General features: G+C 42.3%; 2 protein-coding genes across 2 annotated transcripts in view; one reads left to right on the plus strand and one right to left on the minus strand.

Annotated features, from left to right (window-relative positions):
- The window catches only part of actn3b (actinin alpha 3b), a 52741-nt gene extending 49704 nt beyond the window's left edge, over window positions 1-3037 (plus strand). The window contains exon 21 of the mRNA XM_033609323.2: window positions 1683-3037. Within this exon, the coding sequence (XP_033465214.1) occupies window positions 1683-1841 (159 nt within the window). The 3' untranslated portion in view covers window positions 1842-3037. The remainder of the gene's footprint in view (window positions 1-1682) is intronic.
- prkd4 (protein kinase D4) lies at window positions 2638-23262 on the minus strand. The gene is made up of 19 exons (XM_033651947.2): window positions 23020-23262; window positions 22223-22389; window positions 18319-18457; window positions 17109-17240; window positions 16818-16972; window positions 16446-16641; window positions 13869-13952; window positions 11961-12120; window positions 11514-11637; window positions 8923-9000; window positions 8089-8302; window positions 7718-7743; window positions 7534-7606; window positions 7326-7432; window positions 7068-7229; window positions 6504-6602; window positions 6161-6428; window positions 5551-5636; window positions 2638-4217 (listed from the first exon to the last, which is right to left on the minus strand). Exons 2-19 carry the CDS (start codon window positions 22376-22378, stop codon window positions 4053-4055), a joined length of 2424 nt encoding a protein of 807 aa, XP_033507838.1. The 5' UTR covers window positions 22379-22389; window positions 23020-23262; the 3' UTR covers window positions 2638-4052.
- Between the last annotated feature and the right edge of the window lie 66 nt (window positions 23263-23328).

Raw genomic sequence — 23328 nt, forward strand, 5'->3', positions numbered from 1 at the left:
ACATCAAACAGTGAATAAAATAATCTTTACCTCACTAAATTCTGGATTCTAATTGTGCAAACTGCACCAGTTTATTAAAAGTTATGTTTTTAAACCAGTGTGTAAATGGAAAGCCTGGAACAGCAAATTAGCTGTGCAGCTTAGGTTGCCATGGTGATTTCCACCAGTTAAAAGTGAGCCAGCTTTGTAATTCTGTAAAACCTGAATTAAGGTTAAACATAGCTTGCTAACTCATTGATCTCACTTTGTGGTACAGGTGCCTGGTTTCCTGAATGTCAGTGTTCCCAGATCTTAGCAATACCCAGAGAGTGAGGTGTTTTGAAGAGACAATAATGATTAATTGTTGAGAATATTTTTGACCGGTTAAGCATTATCGGTCTGCGCTTAATTTTGCTGCATTGCACACCACCCAGGTCTGGTGGGTGACAGACATCTGGCCAGCCACTTGAACATTTGGAAACCTAGTGCCCGCCCTGCGTTCTTCACTGGTTAGCCAGCTCTGCACTGCGTACTAGTCAGGTGGGAGCTAGCTAGCAGCGCCACTTAGTTGGCGATTACCGCTAGTAACACCATCCCACACCAAAAATGTTGCTGTGGAAACATTGTGCCCTCCCTCTGGTCTCCCCAATGAAACATCCCTTTAGCATGGTTAACAATGTTAGCTCTGCTTCCACGGCTTGTGGTGCTAACATAACAATGCAAAAAGGGGTTTTGTGGCTCACAATGAAGCTGCTTACTCACCAGGGCAACCTGGGGGGAAACCAGAGGGTCACCACCATGTTTCCACAGTAATATCATCCTGCCACTGGGACAGTGTTACCAATGGTAATCGGGAACAAGCGGCACCGCAGGCTAGCTCCCACGGCTAGCGTTAGCTAACCAGATGAGAGCGAAGGGGCAGTGGGCATTATGTGTCCACGTTAACGCTAGCCATCTGTCCATCAGCAAATCAACAGAAAATATAATAAGTAAAGACATTTACATAAATATACAGCACTTTGAAATGTGGCGCTAAAGCTCACTGAGTCAACATAGCACCAGATTAGTTACGGTTAATGTCGAGCTATCAAAAGCAAAATTTACTGAAACTACCATCTCTTAAAGGGATAGTTCAGAGATTTTGAAGTGGGGTTGTTTAAGGTACTAACCCATAGTCAGTGTATCACCTACAGTAGAAGGCGGCTGGCACGCCTCCTGCTTGGAGAAGCAGAAGGAGCACTGACACACTTAGTTTAAGTGTACACTACATGGAGAATATTTTAACTGCTTTACTGTGCCGTCGGGCAGCGATTTCCATCAGGGAAGCCATTACAGCACTCTCTTCAAAGCCAGACTACATTGAGAAGAATACAGAATTTTTAGTTTGTTGAAATAGGTTTTGTTGCTGCCCCCGTCCAAAGCAGTACATTGTGTAGCTTCCCTGTTGGTCACTACTGGGGGCGTACCAACCGCAATCTACTGTAGACAATACACTGACTGTGCTTCAGTACCTAAAACAACCCCACTTGTAAAGATTGTAACTATCCCTTTAACATTGGTAATAACCCTGTTATAACACTGTATCACCAATAGTAATCTTGGATAATAATGCCAGAGAATGAAACATTTGTCAGTCAACAGTTAAACCTTCAGCACTTTATCTTTGCCTGTATAAATCACACCCGCCTCCTTCTCTCCTCCAGAACTACATCACAGTGGAGGAGCTGCGCAGAGAGCTGCCGCCTGAGCAGGCCGAGTACTGTATCAGCCGCATGACCAGGTACATTGGAGCTGACTGCCCCTCCGGCGCCCTGGACTACATCTCCTTCTCCAGCGCCCTCTACGGAGAGAGCGACTTATAAACACAGTCGCGTCTTCTCTTCACCTCCTCCTATCCCTTCTTCCCAGCTCCTACTATTTCTCCTATGTGGAGAGAGCAATTTAAACCCCTTCCACTGCCCTGATCATTTCCCCTTCTCCCCAACCCTCCCTCCCTCCCTTCATGCCCAAACCCACTGCCCAGAGAGGGGGAGAGTAGAAGGCTTTGCTCAAACCTTAGAGGCTGTGTTTGTCCCTCATCAGAGTGCTTTGAAAAACCAGGAACGTGCTGGGTATTGCACTGAACTTATGTAAGCAGCATACATATAACATACCTGCCTTAAGGAGACTTAACACAGGGAGGTAATGAGGGAGAGTTGGTTAGAAAGTTATTGAGCAAAGCCTCCTGCTCTCCCACTCTCTCAGATGACATATTTTTTTGTAGAAGGGTAATTAAAGAACGTGATAAAAAAAAAAAAAAAAGCTGGTTGGTCAGTTGGCTTGGTTGGTTGTGTATTTGTGCAGATGCATGCTATGTTGAAGTTTAGAAATGCTGTCTTTGAGTCTCTGACTCTCCTTAACCACAGAAACATGTCGGTCAGCAGAGGAGAGAAGCAGGTCAGGTGCTACGATACGTTACAAAGCCAGTCTGACAATAAAAACCACAGCACTGTGAAGCCTGAATGTTAGCAACACAAACATCTTAAAGCCTTAAGCTCAGGAACTGACAGAGGGTGAACGGGAGCGCCTACACTTTAAAGCACTGGATATTAAGATGCAGACAGAGAGCAAAGCACTGTGGGTAAATACAGATAAAGAAAGGGAGCGCCATGGCTGGATGGGGACTTAAGAATGAAGACAGAAAGACCGATCCCACACGTCTCTCCAAATTTAAAATCACATCTAAAGATATGAAGGTGATTTTTCTTTACATGACAGAGGGGTGACGTCAGGGCATCAGGAGAGGACAAGCTAACAAGAACAATACTGTATGTGGGACCACAGCAGGCCTATGGCAGTGACGAAGCAAATAGGGTTTTGGTCCCACTGACAGGTCGGCCATGATTATCAGTGTGAGTCAATGCCTACGTGTGCATGATTTTGATTTCACCTGTGCTCCATTCTGCTCCTCAACTCATTCTGTCCATCATCATCGATGACACAAAACTCACTCTCACAGTTAAATTTAAAAAAAAAAAAAACTCAACTTGGAATAAAAAAGGAAAATTATATTACTAAACAGCAGTTGTGTTGTTCTTTTCTTGCTACACTGATACGAGACAAACATTAAGGGCTGTTCCAAATACCAGATTTTGGACATTGAAGCTTCAGTGAGAAATATTTGGTTAATCAAAGCTTCAACAGCTGTGGGCAGGGATTATTAAGAGACGAGGACTTCAGTAGATAAACCTCAAATTGCTAAGCCCCGCCCCTTTGTGATGGTCCGACAAGCTATCAGAGTAGAGGGGTCTACAGTGTGTGTTTGAAGGATATATCCAGGATGTCAAACTGACTCAGCAGCAACAACAGGTTAAAAGACAAAGATAGTTAGAAGCTAAAGATCACAGTGTAAAAGTGAACCACCACATCACTGCTGATCGACACACAAGACAATGAATATAAAGGGAAACTTTGCTGATATTGAACCAGCTGTGTGGCATCGCAGTATGTGCAGATGAACGGTGTCCGTCCAGCGATGACACACAGCTGGTTGAATATGAGCAAAGTTTCCCTGCTTCCCTTCACTGGTTCCTGTACAGCAGGGTCGGTCTTTGTTTCACTGTTATAATCATTACAAAGCAAAAGCAGCATGTGTATACATTCAGTAGGCTATATCTTCAGTAGCTAGCTAGCTAACCCTACACTTTTCAGGGTCTGATTTTGCTTTTGGAACAGGGAAGAAACGTATATCTTCTTCCGACCTCTCCAGGTAACGAGTGTCATTAATACACGACGTGCCCCAGGCACAACATTTAGCTCCAAATCCACAAAACCAGCCTGAAAATGAAGGACATCTGAAACGATTACATTACAGTCAATGGAGCACAACTGTGTTGATGTTGGACCCTGGTCTGAGCCGGCCGATGCTACGCTATGATTGCTATGGATTAATGAGCTTGTTATTTGTGTTTACTGCTGATTCTTTTAGTTTTTCTCCCCACTACAAAACACCTTAGTCCTCACAGAAACTATAACAGATTCAAGATTTTTGTATGGATTATGAAACTGACTGACCTTTAACCTCCACAGCGAGGTCACATTTGGGGGTTGTTGTCAGGGTCCCAGCAGAGGTGGGTCGGGAAGTCCAGGCCCCTCTCCTGAGCATAGCGTATCCAGCGCTCCTCGTCCCCTTGGTCCGTCAGATACCTGCAGCCCATCCTCTGCTCGAACTCTCTGAGGTCACACCACAGCTGGAAGTCCTGCAGGAGGAAGAGGAGGAACAGGGTCAGGGAGGGGACATGATGGAAATGTAGCTTCAGTTTGATTAAACCGAATCAGCTGGTTCCCACATTTTCTTTTTCATCAAGGTGAATCTGAACTAACATGTCAAAATATTGATTCTATAACAAAACCTGCAAGTTAAACTCTAACAACAAATCATTTACTGCCTTAAAAGTGACAGCAGATGAAGTATTTTCAAGGACAACAAAGCTGCATTAGTATTAACTGTGGTTAAAATATAACCAGCGATGACTGATGTCCAGTTGAGTGAACAGATGAATAATTGCAATGTCCTCCCAACATAAGGTATGGACAGCCCTCGATACTGTTTTATTCGTTGCCGTGGAAACGTTCAACTATTGCTGCCGTCATATTCACATGTATGTCATATAAGTTGATTAACAGTGCCGAAAACTCATCTACAGCCTGGACTTAAACATATCTCTGTATCATGATGTGGCTGAATATTATTTCATTCACATTTTAACAGACCTAACTATCAATAACTATTTTACACATTCATACGTTTATTTGTTTTTTGGCAGTTGAAAAACCCACAACATCACGTCCTTATTGCAATGAATTGTGGGTTATTAAATTGGTGAAGGAAGTCCGCTTGAGGCCCCTTGTGGACTAGATGAATTGTGGATTTGGAGCCCTCAGCACTCCGTCACATCTGTGCGGACATCTGGATTCAGCCTTATATGCAACCATAGTATGGAAACATGTTACATTCAGTGAAAATGACCTAAAATCTAAGAAGCTTCACACAGTATAGTCTAGACTTTTGTCTGTATCGTGTACACGTGTATATTTTTGAGCCAGTAATCTACTTATTACTTCACTACATTTGCCTTTTATACCGTCGTTACATTTAGTCTGCTCTAAATGTGAGGACAGAGTGTAGAGGGAAGGAGCGCAGGAGGAGACGCCAAGCTGCTTCTTTTGATACTGCTGCCATGGTGAAACCCAGGACAAGAGGCAGCTTCAAGCAACAATCCCTGGCTACACTTTATACACCAAAACCTAAAAGATCTAACAGTTACAGGATGTGGTGCTCACTGTGCCTCCTGAAAAACACACTGCTCTCCCAGCCTCCGCAGACACACTGAAGTAAGGTGCACGTAGTGTAGGTGAAAGTTAGCTCACTAAAATTAACTACTGGTTAGTTTTATGGTAATTGTACTTTTATTTAAGTACTGACTTCCAGTACTTTACAGACACAATATTCCAATTATAACTGAACATCTGTGGGATGGAAAACTGTGCACATCAGACTATGAACAAGTGTAATATTTATTCATGTCTCACCTGCAGCCAGGGGTGTCCCAGAGTTTTGCCCACGCTGAACCTGCGTCTGACCGACACCTGCAGCAGGTTATTGATGAGACTCATGGCTGCAGAGGAAAAGAGACAGACAGGATTCACTCAAACGGTCTTAAAAGTTGTCCACTGGTGCCACCCAGTGGACAACAGGAGAAAATACAGGTCCACTGTTTGAGTAATGCTGGAATAAAAGGATTTTTTGGTGACTTTAAAGACACTTAGAGGGGAAATTAAATCAAAATAAATGTTCAGGGGTTAAAAAATGTCAAATGTTAAAATGTGGAAAGCAGAGAGAGCTTACATGAGGTACGAACAGTGAACGTTTAGTCATTTATTTGATTTATATTTTGTATTTCTGTATCACAGTAACAGTTTCCAGCAGGTCACATCTTTAGCTGTCTTGGTGATGCATTCAAGGACACTCTGACATCTGAACTCTGACAAATAAGCTTCGAGTTCATGAGCTCTGCTGTCAGAAAATCAAACCTAACTTATTTCTCGCAGTAACTAAGTTGTAAGTTGACTCTCATGTCCGCGTCCTCAAAAGCATCGACAGGAAACGTTCTCATAAAAAGAAAAAATAACTCTTCTCTACCCTCCAGGGAGATGGAGGCCCACGGTTGTCGGGGGTACATGAAGGCGGCGTTGGTGATCTGCTGCTTGATGTCCTCGTCCTCATTGAAGGGGAACGTGCCACTCAGGCTCACGTACATGATGACGCCCACGGACCACATGTCCAAGGAGCGGTTGTAGCCACTGCTGCTGATCACCTCGGGCGCCAGGTAGGCCGGCGTGCCCACGACAGAGCGGCGGAAAGACTTCTCGCCGATGATGCGGGCGAAGCCGAAGTCGCACAGCTTCACCTTTGACACAGAGAGGGTTTAAGGTCACGTTAAGACATCATGTCCTGAAACACGTCGTATATAACACCCACCCACCTGAGGGAAGGGGTCGGCAGAGGCCAGCAGGACGTTCTCAGGTTTCAGGTCACAGTGAGCGATGTGTTTGAAGTGCAGATAGCGCAGAGCCTCCAGGATCTGCAGCACACACACACACACACACACACAGGGAAAAAACATGAGACTGTGAGTCATCGTTTAATATACATAATGTTTATGCTTTATCTCTGCAGGAGGTCACAAACACATTCCCAGTTTTACGCTGAGGGACGGACGACGGTCTGGAGTAAAACGACTTGTTGTCTACTAGTGTAGGCTTTTTATTTGTTTTTGGTGTTACTGTGCTCGAGCTTATTATAACACTGTATTTCCAAAGCTCTTCTGTCACTGAGCAGAAGATCAGCTCCACTCAAGAGTGATATCCCCTCTCAGGTGGTTTAATTTGAATACAGAAGTCAGGAAAAAACATCACTAGACGTATTTCTTTCATGCTCTTTTCATCGTAACCACCTCATGACCTTTTGTGGCCTCGAGGTTGTGAACTGCTGTTCTGAAAGAGAACATAAATCTAGCATCAGTTTAACGATGTGAAAGTGGTCCGACCTGCATGACCAGGAAGCGGGTGTTGCGTTCAGGGAGTCGGCCTCTCTCGCTGGACAGAATCATCTCCAGCATGTCTCCATGGAGCTTCTCCATGACGACAAACACGTGCTCCACTGTCTCGAACATGCCCTCCAACAGAACCACGCCGAGGTGGGACAGATTCTGGACAGCACACACACACACACACACACACACACACATTAGCAGCTACAGAAGATATTCTCACAGTGAAGACAGAGCTGAAACTTGTATCAGTACCTGCAGGATGGCCACCTCATTCCTCAGCTGTCTCTCCTGTTTGGTGGGAAAGCGCGTCTTGTCGATGACTTTGATGGCGACTGGCCGACCTGACTTCCTGTGAGTACCTGAGGAATGACAACAAGTCACTTCTATCAACTCTTTGTCTTCATTTTATACTCATTTAAACTCACAAGATAATCTAACAACGTGGTTAAAAGCAGCTCACCTCTGTACACCACTCCAAACTGTCCTGAGCCCAGCACCTCGTCTGTGAAGATCTGATACACCGAGCTGATGTCCTGACACACACACACACACACACACACACACACACACACTTTAACACTGTACAACACACTGATGTATGAAGTATTAAATATAAATTCAGAGGTAGACAGGTTGATGCTCACCACGCTGTCTCTGCATGAATCTCCCTCTGTAATCACAACGTTCACACACAAACAATCGTTTTAATGAACACTTATTGTCCGACAAAATGTTCAGAAATATTCTCTGATTCATGTTCGGAGGTTGTGTGACTCAGACTTCATATTAATAAGCATTTTAGTTTCATAACGCTGATAATTCTCACTCATTATGTTATTAAAAACAAATCTAAATTCATCAGGATTCTTCATGTTGCGACGCCCACGTTAAGTTTGTGTAACAAGTTATTAATGGAACAAAAACAGCTCGTCACACTCGCTTACATAAAACCTAAAAAGCTTTGTTGTCTCATTAATATCTAATAACGTCAGAGGGTTTGTTGTTTCCGACTCACCCTGGTTCTCATCGCCGTGTCCCGCGCTGCTCTGCACCGGCATCAGAGCCTGATGGATGGCGCTCTCCCAGGCCGGCCCGTCCTCTCCGGCCACCACGCAGTACACCAGCGAGGCAGTCACTACCTCCAAGGTGTGGGCGCTGTTGCCTGGCAACAAGGGCACGGTGAGCTGGGCGGGGCCTCGGACCTGCAGCACCTCAGACAGAGTGATCTCCTGCAGGACGGACGTTAAATAGTGATGTCATTTTTTTCTGTCATCCTTAATGTTCACATGTGGTCTCTGTAAACATGTTAGTTTATAAACAAATAAAAAATAAACATAATATTTTTTTTCTTGCCCTTTTTAAAATCATATCAGATTCAATATCTACTGAAACATAATTCCTCCAGTATGCTGCTCACAGTAAGACTGCTGTTGTTATTTCTGGCTAACCTGCTGCTAACTTGCTCTATGTCCTTTCCTGTTGCTAGGCAGCCAACTCTGCAGAGGTATTTATGAAACATCTATGTTATTAACAGCATGGTTAACTCTCTGTCACATGACCTGTGTGTTAGTGTACATGACCACACATAATGACTGTTGTGTTTTATGTATGTATGTTTACTTTCTATTGCTGCTCTGCATGTCTGAATGTGATGCTAATCTGTGCGCTGGTGCTAACATGCTGTTTGTTGCTTTGCATGGCTTCTGTTCTACCTGGACAGTTTCTAATTGCTGAAGTTAAGCTGTCTTTATGCTGTCTTTGTCCCCTGTGAATTTGATCCTTTTATTGGTTTCAAATTATCTTGCCAAAGGGCTGCAGTTGAAAATTAGTGTTTGGTCATAAACTCTACCTTGTAGTACTTGGTGCTGCTCTCATTCTGGTACAGAGTGATGCTCCTCCAGTCCAGGATCCAGTAATGACGCTTCCTCTGGGAAAACAAACGACACAAATAATTCATAAACTGCGGTATGTACGTAGGGTGCTAATGGCTCTGAACAAGTTCATCCCAAAGACACATTAATAAGATGTCTACAGGTATCAGACACATATATTTAATGCATTTTAAGACCTTTTCAAGATATATTTTTACCAAATTTAACCCTTTGAAACCTGAGCAAAGCTGCCTTTATTTCTTTTAAAGACGTGGGAAGATGGCAATGAAATTCGTAGAATAGTTATTAAAAAAAAAAAGAGTGAAGAAATTAGTAAAAAGAAAAACAAGAAAATTTACTAAAAAAGAAGGAAAATTTTAAAAAAGAGATTTAAAAAAAAAAAAAGAAAAAAGTTAAAAACAAAGAAAAACAAAAAATGACCTGGAAAGAGTGCCTCAAAATTGTAATAATTCCGTAACACAATTATAAGTGTAACAACAACAACAACAACACAGTTTTTCCTAGCTTTTTTCTTTTTCCCTATTTTTTAAAAGTAATTTTTATTCATAATTTTTTAATAATGATAATTTTCTCAATTCATTATTTTTTGCAAGTTGCTCATTGCTTTTTTTCCCATGTTTTGACAGAAATTGCACCCAGTAGCTCAGGGTTCAAAGGTTTAATTACCTGCAAAAGGCGTCTGAAAGCAGCACAAGAAAAGTGATGCCACTCCAGGTTTTAAAGGGTTGAGACAAATCATTGTTTTCTTATTCACACAGTGCAGGTAGGTATGAAGGTAAGCAGTATATATATATATATATATATATATACAGTACAGGCCAAAAGTTTGGACACACCTTCTCATTCAATGCATTTTCTTTATTTTCATGACTATTTACATTGTAGATTCTCACTGAAGGCATCAAAACTATGAATGAACACATGTGGAGTTATGTACTTAACAAAAAAAGGTGAAATAACTGAAAACATGTTTTATATTCTAGTTTCTTCAAAATAGCCCCCCTTTGCTCTGATTACTGCTTTGCACACTCTTGGCATTCTCTCCATGAGCTTCAAGAGGTAGTCACCTGAAATGGTTTTCCAACAGTCTTGAAGGAGTTCCCAGAGGTGTTTAGCACTTGTTGGCCCCTTTGCCTTCACTCTGCGGTCCAGCTCACCCCAAACCATCTGGATTGGGTTCAGGTCCGGTGACTGTGGAGGCCAGGTCATCTGCCGCAGCACTCCATCACTCTCCTTCTTGGTCAAATAGCCCTTACACAGCCTGGAGGTGTGTTTGGGGTCATTGTCCTGTTGAAAAATAAATGATCGTCCAACTAAACGCAAACCGGATGGGATGGCATGTCGCTGCAGGATGCTGTGGTAGCCATGCTGGTTCAGTGTGCCTTCAATTTTGAATAAATTCCCAACAGTGTCACCAGCAAAACACCCCCACACCATCACACCTCCTCCTCCATGCTTCACAGTGGGAACCAGGCATGTGGAATCCATCCGTTCACCTTTTCTGCGTCTCACAAAGACACGGCGGTTGGAACCAAAGATCTCAAATTTGGGCTCATCAGACCAATGAAGGCCTGATTGGCGCAGTCTCCTCTTAACAGTTGTTCTAGAGATGGGTCTGCTGCTAGAACTCTGTGTGGCATTCATCTGGTCTCTGATCTGAGCTGCTGTTAACTTGCCATTTCTGAGGCTGGTGACTCGGATGAACTTATCCTCAGAAGCAGAGGTGACTCTTGGTCTTCCTTTCCTGGGTCGGTCCTCATGTGTGCCAGTTTCGTTGTAGGGCTTGATGGTTTTTGCGACTCCACTTGGGGACACATTTAAAGTTTTTGCAATTTTCCGGACTGACTGACCTTCATTTCTTAAAGTAATGATGGCCACTCGTTTTTCTTTAGTTAGCTGATTGGTTCTTGCCATAATATGAATTTTAACAGTTGTCCAATAGGGCTGTCGGCTGTGTATTAACCTGACTTCTGCACAACACAACTGATGGTCCCAACCCCGTTGATAAAGCAAGAAATTCCACTAATTAACCCTGATAAGGCACACCTGTGAAGTGGAAACCATTTCAGGTGACTACCTCTTGAAGCTCATCGAGAGAATGCCAAGAGTGTGCAAAGCAGTAATCAGAGCAAAGGGTGGCTATTTTGAAGAAACTAGAATATAAAACATGTTTTCAGTTATTTCACCTTTTTTTGTTAAGTACATAACTCCACATGTGTTCATTCATAGTTTTGATGCCTTCAGTGAGAATCTACAATGTAAATAGTCATGAAAATAAAGAAAACGCATTGAATGAGAAGGTGTGTCCAAACTTTTGGCCTGTACTGTATATGTGGTCTGGTGCAGAGGCAGGCTTTACATAGGAATATGGTTATCACATGACATATGAAATTAAATAACAAACACAGAAGGTCTCACAGCACGACATGGGCAAGTGTTACACCTCTGATATCTTACCCACGACACGGATGATAACCAAATTAAAAGCCAGAGAAAAAGTCGACAGCACAAATGTTAAGTAAGTGTAGTCTGTGTTTGTGTGTCTCACCAGTGTGTCAGTGTTGGTGTGATGCAGCAGCCATCCCTCTCTCAGGACTCCACCTGCCCTCCTCTTGGAGTGATGCACCGACTGGACGAGCCTCATCAGAGGGATGTAGCTGCTGAAACACGGACTGAAGGACAGATGGAGGATGGAAGACATGAGACAGAAGAGAAACAGGCTGATTTAGGGACCAAACTAAAGTCACTTTTCTCTGAACTGATAGAACCGTTTTGTCCTGCAGTGTCTTCTAAATGCCTCTAGGTGGCAGTGCGGCGCAAAGCTCAAAGTTTGTGATGCAGATGAATTCAGTGATGATAAAGAACAGATGAGTGTTTTAGTTTAGTGTGTAGGAGTAAAATTCAAACGGCTGACATCATCAGGACATTGTCTTGTGCCAACAGAGTCACCTTAGAGATGGGATGACATCATCGGAATAATTAACAGCCCTCTGACCTCATCGGCTCTCTCTGTGGCGCTTCTTCCTTTGTCTCGGCCGTCTGGTCTCCATCAGTGGACATCTCATCATCTGAGATCTCTAGTGTTGTTGTGCTGGTGCAGTCTGAATCATTATGGTCTGGGTCTGCTGGGCTGCCGTGACCCACTGCTGGGGATTCTGGGAAAGTGACATCATGGGCAAAAGACATGAGGGCTGCGAGTAATGATTATATCCCCACGTAACGTTTAAGTGAGCTGTTTAATTTTCTAAAGGACAAAAAAGAGGGAAAAATGCCCAAGTGAGGTGTTTGACCAACAATCCAAAACCTGAATTAACAAAAAAAAAAAAAAAAAAAAAGAGAGAGCAAATCTACACATACAAGAAATTTAAACAACCAAAATAAATCACTTAAAAACTACTGATTAATCTATTAAATTAAATTAAATTAAATTGAATCAAAATAAATTAAAAATCAAAATAAAATAAATGGTAAATTAAATTTAATTTATTCATTCATTCAATTTGAATCTAATTTAATAATTGATTAGGGGTTTTTTGTCCAGTAGAAACCAAAGTAGATAAAATCCAAAAAATACGATAAAAGAATTATAATTTAAATGACAACAACAAATACCATCACTTAAAACTGGGGTAGGCAGTTTAATTTTGCCGTCATTGGGCAAAAAAATTCCATAACAGACTTTGAGCATATTGTAATTCAGGTGGACTGAAAGAAAACTAGACTTCTGCACCTCCCCATGGCTCTGGTTTCAGGCTTTAGAAAATCTAAGTCATAACAACAGGAGACTTTGGCCAATCACAGGTCATTTTAAAGAGAGTACATTCCTATTGGCTGTTCTACAAATGCAGATGCATGTGCATGTCCTTTCGGGTAAACCCTGATTTAATGGCGGATAATTCTGCAGAGAAAGTTGCTATCCAAGTGTTGGCAACAACTGCCTACACTACAGAGCAACCCAAAAAAGGAAGACGGACGTATCAAACAGCAAGTCTAAAAGAGAGTCGGACCATAAACAATGTAAAACATATATCAATATCAGCAAAGCATTTCAGAGATGGAGACAAAATGTTGCTAATAGTTAGCTTTCTGCTAACTGAAGCCAAAGGCTCACGGCTGCAGCTTAAAGTTAATATTTATGTAGCGAACGTTAGCGAGAGCCTTAATTAACAGTGTGACATCCGCCTTAATCCCCCTCTGCTACAGACCACCTCACCGGGAGGAGAGTGGGCAGTGGGGTTTGCACTGGCAGAATTCAAGCCACCATAGCAACAGACCATAACTCACTCTATAGAGCTGCTGCCTGCTCTCCTCACGGTGAAGCAGTCCACAGACGCGGGGAGTGAGGCGGAGAGCCCGTGGGGTGGCTAGCTCGCTCATTTCTGTCTCATTTGTGTTGTGATGAACAGAGCGGGACAATGAGAGGCTGAGTGAAAGAGCTGCATGCAACTCTACAATGAAATAAGAGTAAATAAATCAATGTATGGGAAACACTGGGTTACTGTGTGAAGTGCATGCATATGTCTGTGGTCTCCTGGTGGGAGGTGCTGTAGATTGCGTTTTGTGATCTTATTTTGTGAACATGTTTTGTTAGTTTACAGTCATACGAGTGACTAACATGCTCACAATGGCATCATGCTGATGTTTAGCAGGTATAATGTTTGTCATGTTAAATCCAACCCTGAATCATCATCACTGCTGGGACCAACATGATGTTTCTGGGAATCTAAAACGAGTCCCGAATCTATCAAAATTCATCTTGAGATGGAGGGTGAATCAGCTTTGAGTCATCGCAGGGTTATGAGAACATCAGAGCAGGGGCCTTTTCAAAGGAGCCATCATCTAAGAGGAGTTAAAAGCTCAGAGTATGAAATAGAAAGCAGACCTGCAGGGACTGAGTGCTCACCTTCACCGTTGATGCCTTTCCTCTCTCCTGGACAGTCTCTGGGGACCAGCAGCTCACAGCGCCGGTGGCAGTTAAACCTGCAGTCTGAAAAATGATCAGAGAGGAGAGGTGGCAGGTTAAAAACTGAGAGAAAGGAGGATAAGTGCATGAGAAAAATACAAAATAATAGTGTTAATAAAGTGTGATTCAAATTTAGTTTTTACGTCAGACTGAGCTCTGAGACGAACCCAGACATTTAGAGGAAATTAGCACAGACACAGTTCAATCTTTTTAAACAAGTGTGTGGGATACACAAGCTCCTGCTTACACAACAAACACACACTGGTCTTTTTGGACCCGGTTTATATTTCTGAACCTCTAATCCTCAAACGGCTCATCAGAGCTGAGGTGCTGCTGGAACAGAGCATCTAAAAATGGCCACAGCGGAGGAACATGCTTTAATATATTACGTGAGTCATCGCTGCAAAAAAGAAAAGAAGGCTACAAAAACGAAAGAAATTAAAAAGCTGAAGAAGATTTTTAAATTTATTTAACCTTAAAGATACTCCATGCAGGATTTAAAATTTAAAAAAAAAATACGACTCATGTAAAAGTAATCCCTCTCAAATATTACTTGTGACCTACAAGAAGGGCGTGTCGCTGTATTTAGCTGCCAAGACTCTGCCCTCTGCCTGTGCTTTCTTATTTTCTATTAGGACATTTATAAGAGACACAGCACCGAAAAACGCAAATATAGCGAGATGAAACGCCAAACAAGAGTAAATCAAGCGTGTTTAAAAACAGAAACTGACAATCTTGCATAGTATACCTTTAACCAGGGGAGGCTCCACTAAGAATAAACATCTAATAACTCATCTATTTCTTTTAAGGAAGGTTTCGAGGTGAAGAATATTTTTGGGTGAAAGTTATTTCTTGGTGTGAAAATAGTTTGACAGAAAAAAGTTAATGACAAGGTCCATCCTCTTTCTTAGCTTTTTTTAAATGCTCGATTGTGATTTAAATTAAAGGTAATCTCTGTAACAAACTCCATCCACTGAAGAAGACCGTGATGTGGTTGAAAGCTCCAGAAAAAGCTAGAAGAGGACCTTAAGATTTATTCATTTTTGTCGATAAATAAAAATATTCTTTGTGTTGCTGATGCAGCAGTTCATTTGTTTACCCAGGAAACCGCTTCTTCGTGGGTTGTTGCTAATTTAGCTCTATTTTTCATCAAAGTGTGATATAATAATGCAATAAATGTCAGACCAATATTAGATTTTGAGGTCGATATCGAAATGTGAGAGTTAAAAATAAATAGTCTGTCATTTTGGGAAATGCGCTTATTTGCTTTTTTTTTTTTTGCTTTTTTTTGGGCAAGAATGAGATGAGAGGATGTTCCTGCAACGAGCCAAGAAACAGTCCAACTACAACTTGTTGTTTTCACAGTGGGATTTCAAAAACATGAGACATATTGTGTCATTAGGTGCTGCCAAAAATATCAGTTGATTGATACATAGATTCTTATTCTTTATGCCAATTCCAACACAGTGGAAGACCCCACCACTGTGTCAATGGGAATGTGAGCTGCTGTCCCTGTCCTGCTATGGATCACTACTTCCCATGTTCGGGAGGAGTGACAATCAGGCCGTCTTGTCAGGTCGGGATGTGATAGAATGATAGAAAACGACTGAATATTTGAAACAGTTCCTGCTCGTTTTCCTCAGTATTGATACTATTGATTCTACTTTGTCACTCTCTCTTCTCCTTGACAGCGAGTTGACACACACATCACAGCCTTGGGCTTTATTGCAATTTGAATGTGTGACAATCTCAAGAGGCTTAAAAATGTGCCGCAAGAAGAACATTGTTTTCATTCAAGTAAAAAAGGTTAATTATTGTTAACGTTTACTTCAGTCCTAACCAAGAAGAGAGAAGTTGGCGTCGTCATATTATAGCAATGTTACATTTATCTTTTAATAAAAAATGGAAAAGTAATGCCCTGAATGTCATTTTTTCCATGTAGTATCAAATATAGATATTTTTCAAGGTATTGTGTTAAAGTTAAACACTCGCTGGTAGGTGGATTGTTTCGATTTTGGATAGAGCCAAGCTAACACTTTCCCCTCCTTCCAGTCTTTATAATAAGCTAAGCTAACCAGCTGCTGGTGCTAGCTGCATATTAGCATACAGACACACAGAGAGGTATCACAGTGTAATCCCCATAGTATTCAACTATTCTTTTAAATAATCTGTTCACATTTGCTGAGCAGGAACATCGATGCTGTGGTGTAACTACAACAGGCTTCATCAATTCTGGACATACAACCTACTTGATGTAGTGTCTAATCCTACTCCAAAGAATGTCTATGAAACTTGTTCTCATTCATGCAGGGCACGACTAAATGAATGACCCACTGAAATGAAACTTAGATTTAAAGACCTTTTGCCGCTCATCTAAGAGGCCTTTTTAGTCGTAGTGTAAAAAAAATGGTAACAATAATGTGAAGCCTGAAGCATTAGAGCATACATTTCTGTTTTAGTTGTTGAAACTCAAACACCATCGAACCAGAGCAGAATTAAACCCTCCAGCTGTCTCACCTGAGCACTGCAGCCCCTGTCTGAAGAGCCCTTTGAGCAGCCGGTGGCAGTACTGGCAGACGGTGGGTTTGGTGTAGCTGTGGATATGGAAGGTGTGAGGGACCTGAGCCGTGCTGGTGTCGCCGTACCCAACTGCCAGCCAGACCGGGGGCTCAGTCCAGGACGGAGGCCTGGAGGAGGGCTTGGACATGCTGATCTGGTGAGGGAAAGACAGTGAGAGTCATCAGTCATGTGTAAATATGTGATCAGAGGTTCATTTGTTGGATGGTAAGCCCTTAAAAAACTGTTTCCAGTCACTCAGTGCAGACGAGAATATAACCTAGAGGTCTTTTTATTGAGCAGTTGACTGAAATATTGCGGTTACGTCCTTACCTCTTCCAGACTGCCTCCTGCCTGATTGGACAGAGAGTGTGTACGTGGTCGTCGAGGAGGAAACAACGAGAGGCTGGTGCTGACCTGACGCCGCGCTCGACTGCAGTTATTGGGCAACAGGAAAGCACAACGTTTATGAAAGTCTAATCCACACCCTGAAGATAGAAAGAGACAAACTAGAGTCACATCCACGACACTGCAAATGTCACATAGGATGCTGGCAAACAAAACATTATCTCACACTTCAAACACATTTAACAGCTGGATGATGACACTACTGAGCGGCTTTACCGTCACACTTTAATCCCTGTCGAACGAGGCCCCAAAGCATTTCTCCGCAGTGGTGGCAGAAGGTGGGAGTCCGGTATGACTGCACCACCAGGGTGTGGGGACGGATCCTCATCTCAGTCACCGACGCTGATCCTGAGTCAGATTCAAATAAAGACATTGTATACAGTCAGTGCTACTGAGAAATATCATGTGTTATAGCTAGGACGAAATCCTTCCCTGAATATTTCTGACAGTATTTGATACCAGTGCGTGCAACAGGTGAACACTGTATTTCAAATGTTTTCACCACTTAACATTATACAACAACTTATCAAGGCAGCAGCAGACCAGCAACTCTCTGTTCTGCTAAGTAAAATTACTGTTTGTCAGTGGAGTCTGGCGGCTTTGAGATAACAGCTTCAGTTCCCTGCTGTAAAGAATGTGAAATTATTCCTAATATCGCGTACACTTGAACGCTGAACTGAAGTTTTTAAGTGGGCTCTTTTGTAGGTGGCGAAAAATGAACCAACTGAGGCAGCATTTGCTCAGCCCTGCCTCATTTTCTTTCATTTTCTCCACTTGAAAAATCTGAGAAAAATCAAACATATTAATGTCAGTATTTAGGTGACACATTCACATCGTGTCAAAATATGCGCAGATACTAATCTACAGTGAACAACCTATTCCCTGCTATTTCATTTTTACAAAATGGCAGTGCAAGATGTGAAATGTACTTGAGCTATAAGGTTAAAGTGCCTTGATTTCAAATAAAGCTTGTTGCTTTTCCTGTGGTCTTTATGGGATTCTGTTGTGCAGTATATTTATATTCCATGGCCAAGAACTCAGTGAGAATCTTGCGTAAGGAGGGTAACCTGTCAGATAAAAGCTTCATGGAAGGATTTAGTGGTTTTGTGATGCTTGCTGGCGTAGATAAAATACTGACTCTGTACCTTGCAGATAACCTGACAGCCTGTGTGTATCTGAGCAGTGTGAAATGCTCAACAAGGTGCAGCGAGGGAGCAAAGCAATTCAAAAAATACTGAAAACAAATATTTATGTAATCAGAGACATGACACGGTCTTCTTCAAGTGTTCATGATGAGTTTCCCTCCAAAATGAGACTTGTATTCCTCCTAAATAGTGCTGAGAGCTGCTGGTACAAAACGATGCCTTTTAGAGTTGAGATAATTAGCCTGATAAAGATTCCCCCACACTCATAGCTGTTGACTGACCTGCTATGATGACCTCGATGAGGTCTCCATCCCGCAGCTCGTCGTCGTCTGTCAGGCGGTGCAGCAGCTGCTCTGTGGCGAACTGATGTCTGAACAGCAGAATCTTCTCCCCTGCACCCACCACGGTGCAGTCTGGAGCCTGAACACACACATACACACACAGAGCCACAGGTTGAGTCCTCGTCCAAGAAACTAGATATATTTACTGCCTTTTTAAGTGCTGCGAGAATGCTTTTACTGGGGTGAGACTAATCCACAAATATGTGAAAAAAGAAAATAGCTATCAGGATTGTAAATTAACTTTGTTGTCCATCTGCCACTGTAGCTGGTGGATTCCAAAATCTATGAGACGCTCAACAGATTAGCATTGTTTTTTTGGCAGGTGAGTGAAGTAAATCAAGCAGTCATCTGCATACTTTAGCAGCATTTGGCCAGTTGCTGCTGCCAACTTCCAACCCTGATAGCTCTTTCATCCACATTTTTAACCAAATTTCACATCTCAAACACAAATAAAAACACTTACATAATACTGAGTAACAGTTTTCTAAAGTTAACATTTCCAGGCCAGCTTTGTTAAATAAACAGTCAGAAAAATACTCAGCCAAATCTTGGGAATCAAAACAAAAATTATGTGATTGTCGTTTTGAATCCTGGCTGCAAAAATTTTGGAAACCTGGTGCTTCAAATGTCTATGTCTGAGGACTAAAACACAAAGGTGTCAATTTGTACTTGCTGAGTATGGAGTGTTTAAGTGCTCAGTTAGAAAGCGATAGATTCAGCACAGCCCCGAGAGGGGTTCAACATTTACAGGGACGAAAACAGAAAGAGACTTCTGCAAAGGTCAACTCTGTAAACAATCTTTTTACCATCACAATACATGACCTAGTTGCGCTGTAAAAAGAAATCAGCCGTATGTGCTCGGTAGATAGGAGATCAAAGATGATACAAAACCGCGCCGCAACATGCAGCACGGCTTGGAAATGTATGTACCGCTTCAATTTTTGTCATGAGTTAGGTTTAGCAGTGACTGAAGGAGAAAGAGAATCAGTACTCAACTCAAACAGCAACATAATTAGCTGGATCTGTGTTTTTCTGAATGGATGTCTGTGATTTCATAATTTCTAGATCCTTACAGCATGACTACAGTCACAAGTGTTATCTACTTTTTTACTGTAATTTTAATACTACACAATAAAACGAGGAAAAAGAAGAGAAATAAAATGCAATCTGGCAAAGCAAAGCAAGCTACAGCTCAGAATGTACATTAATCGAACAATTCCTATGTAGTGGTATTTGTCCACTCCTCCTGTGACGTGGTCATTTTTGGTGTTTTTTATGTTTTAACATGAACTAAAGACCCTTAAAAAAAGCTAAAGGCCAGAACTGGAGATACAGGGGTTTTCTCCCAGTGGAGAGACATATATCAGGTATGTGACACGCTCATGCCGTCAGGTTTGTGTACACCAAAATGCACAAGTAAAACACACACACATTCTTCAGACCCCGCTGACCTGCTGCCTGGAAACTCGAGAAAAGATCAAAGTTGAAAGGAGCGCTAGTGTGAGCGAGGCAGACTGTGTGTGTGAGGCAGGAGGAGGGGAGGCTGTGGTCGGAAAGTTTGCTGTGCTCTTGTCGACCACAAAGTCTCTGTAGCTGAGGCAGTGTGAAGACCAGACCAGCTGACACCGAGGCCAACACACCTGCAATTCATGAATGTCTATATTTAACCTCAACGACGGTGCAACAATGCATCAGTTCAATTTTACTCTCACAGTACGATCTGCTTCTTTGTCACCTCACTCGCTTCCGCAAGTTTTTACGAATAGAACATGAGGTTTAGAAATAGGAGGGTGTCAAATGGAGGGTTTGAATATGTTGTATACACACATTTCATTAATAACCGACCAAATCCTGAGCCTGGTTGTGTCATACACTAAAAATAAAATACTAAACTGTTCCAGAGGAGGTTATAAAAGCTCACCTGCTTCAACAGTATAAAACGTCGGTTGAATCAGATGTGTAAGTAAACGGGATACACGTAAGCTAAAACCATACACAACATCCTTCAGACTCTGCATCAGTCAACCCAGACACCACACTTTACATAGTAACCTACACAATCCTCCTTCATACATAAGATGACCTTTCAAAGTCCACTTCCTGTCTGTTCTGAAGGGCTCAAAACATCAACTGAACATTTTCCAAGTGGGACTGTGTTAAGGGTTAGAGCAGACTTTTGCTAACAGACGTGCATGTAAGCATTCAGCTCAGCGCCTGCTACAAACTGAGTGTCCAAGAACAACTCAATCATTTCTCAAAGCAAGATTTGACCTGCAGGTGTGGGATCTGAACCAACCACATTCTGTTCCTAAGTAAAACAGCATTTGAGTTTTAACCAGTACAGTGTTGCTTTAAAATTTTTAAATACCTCAGTACAAAGAGTCTCATGCACAACTGAGTAGCGCACCTGGGCAAGCAAGTGGGTTTGAACTCTGAAATGGACATATTTGGGGAGGACTGAGCATACAAGCGTACGACTGGAAGAACGAGACTTGGATTATACTGCACAAGTTGTGTGAGAGTTTTTATATAGTTTTGCTGCTGTTAAACATGGACCCACTTTACTCCAAGTCATTAAGAATTTTGTTCATTTCAGTCAGGAACACTTCAGTCAAACAAAACTTTATTTGCATTTATTTCCATATGCATTATATTTGGGGGTATGACTCTGTTCTGGGGCCTCTCTGCCTTTCCTTGGGCCTACACAGAGAGCCTCTTCCACACGCCTGGATGAAAAGCCAAAAGGCAGAGAGAGCACACCTGTCTACCCTTCCACACACCTGCGGGAAAGCCAAAAGGCAGAGAGAGCACACCTGTCTGCCCTTCCACACGCCTGCGTGAAAAGCCAAAAGGCAGAGAGAGCACACCTGTCTGCCCTTTCACACGCCAACATGGAAAGCCTAAGGCAGAGAGAGAACAATTGTCTGCCCCTCCATGTGCAAATGAGGAAAGCCTGAGGCAGAGAGGCAAACCTCCCTGCCCTTCCATGTGCCTACATGGAAAGCCTAAGCTGAAATATCCTGACTTTCAGTCTCTAGTGTGAATCAGGCCCCAAAAACGCAGGATCCTACAATTCCCATGATTGGCTGACCCAACCTTCATGGTTTACAAGACACCATTACAATGATGATGCAGTAACAATCAAAAGTACATGTTATTTAACTACTCGGTCCAGAAACTACTCTGCCCTCTATCTCGGTGCTGGCAAAGAAATTCAGCCATAAAAAAGGTTCCCTTTCTGAAACAAAACTCAAATTCTCCATGATTGGCTGCCATTTTCCTTTTTCGGTAGGTGGTGCCCAATGAGGTGATTTCAAATTATATTATTTAATATAATTAATAATTAATCATCATTTCTGATAGTCATTTTAATATGAGCGACTTTTCAACACTATGTAAACTTTCTGTGAAAAATTCTCAGAAAGTCCCAGACCTGGGGCGTCAGTAGCGTAGTGGATAGTGCCGGCGCCCCATGTACAGAGGCGATGCCTCGCTGCAGCGGTCGCAGGTTCAACTCCGGCTTGCAACCCTTTGCTGCATGTCAACCCCCACTCTCTCTCTCTCACCCCATTTCAATCTGTCCTGTCCATTAAAGGCAAAAAGCCCCAAAAAAATAATCTTTAAAAAAAAGAAAGTCCCACACCTAGATTAGGCCACTACACATCTGTTCACACAGGTTGAGTAGTGCTCCCTAAGACGACTAAACGTCATGAGTAAATTCAGTGAAATGCCCCTTTAAGGCCCCTCTGCTTATGAACCGTCCTGATCTGCTGGGTAATACCCTCAACCTCATGCTTCAGGTGAGCAGCATGAAATGAGGCCACCAGGGTGAGGTTTGGATTACCTTGCGCTCTATGATCTCAGCAGCCAGCCTCTTGGCATGGTGATAGCTCAGGTTGCTGGCGGGGACTCGAACCACCTCCCTGAACAGGCCGAGCTGGAACTGGACCAGAGCCGGCACTGTGTGACTGGTGGGGCTGGAGGGAGTTGCTGCGAACATGGAGAAAGATCCTGTGGAGGGAGGGGATTAGTTTGTGGATTATTACAGGAACAAAGGAAGGTGACAGATTTTATTTTGAGGGTTTTGGATAAAAATAGACAAAAGCAGCTGAGGTTTAGTGAATATTAAGTTGATATTCTTTTCCGAAACAACTCCTGATGTCTCAAAATTAAGCACATTATAGGCTACTACACATTTTATTAGAGATTTGCTTTAAAGATGAACTTTCAGGAGTCAAAATTCTAGATTAAACTTTGTTTTAGTGTCACGTTCATTGTCTAAAACAGCTGTCTACCAGCTGCTGTATCTATTTTTATAAACAGAATCAACATCAGTGACACATTTTAGATAGCTAATACCTTTTGTCTCTGAAAACTATTGTTAAACACTGATTAACAAAAGTATTATATTTACTTATACTTACATACATACCCCTTTTTATACTCTAACAATAACCTGAATATTAAACATTAATAGTCCCACTGACTGCCGCAGTGCTCACCATTAATAAGCAATAAAATTAAACATTCAAGACACTACAACAGATCAATCTGAATAAAACACACAAGACACAACAGCAAACCAAATAAAAACCAGTATTAAAAATGAAAGATCACCAATCTGAATGTGAGCAACCTTACTTTCTAGTCCCGGTTCATTCAAGTTCCGATCTTTCACCTCAGTCGCAGGATTTTATCTCAATGATGCGACAGCTGATCTTTCATTGTGCTGCACATTCTCAACACGCACTCTGGTGGGTCTGGTTTCCTCCTGTGGGGCTCGGCTGTCGAAGTTACAGGAAGTTACAGAGAGAGACTAACCTCTGCGAGAGCTGAGATGGTGCGGCGTACGGAGCCCCAACGTTGTGAAAACTCACACACACACACACACACACACACACACACGCTTTGAAATGGTCCAAGTCATCTTGGCAGTTTCGGGGATGAAAA

Source organism: Epinephelus lanceolatus, chromosome 22 (assembly GCF_041903045.1).
Source record: "Epinephelus lanceolatus isolate andai-2023 chromosome 22, ASM4190304v1, whole genome shotgun sequence".
In the NCBI taxonomy this organism is placed as follows: Eukaryota; Metazoa; Chordata; class Actinopteri; order Perciformes; family Serranidae; genus Epinephelus; species Epinephelus lanceolatus.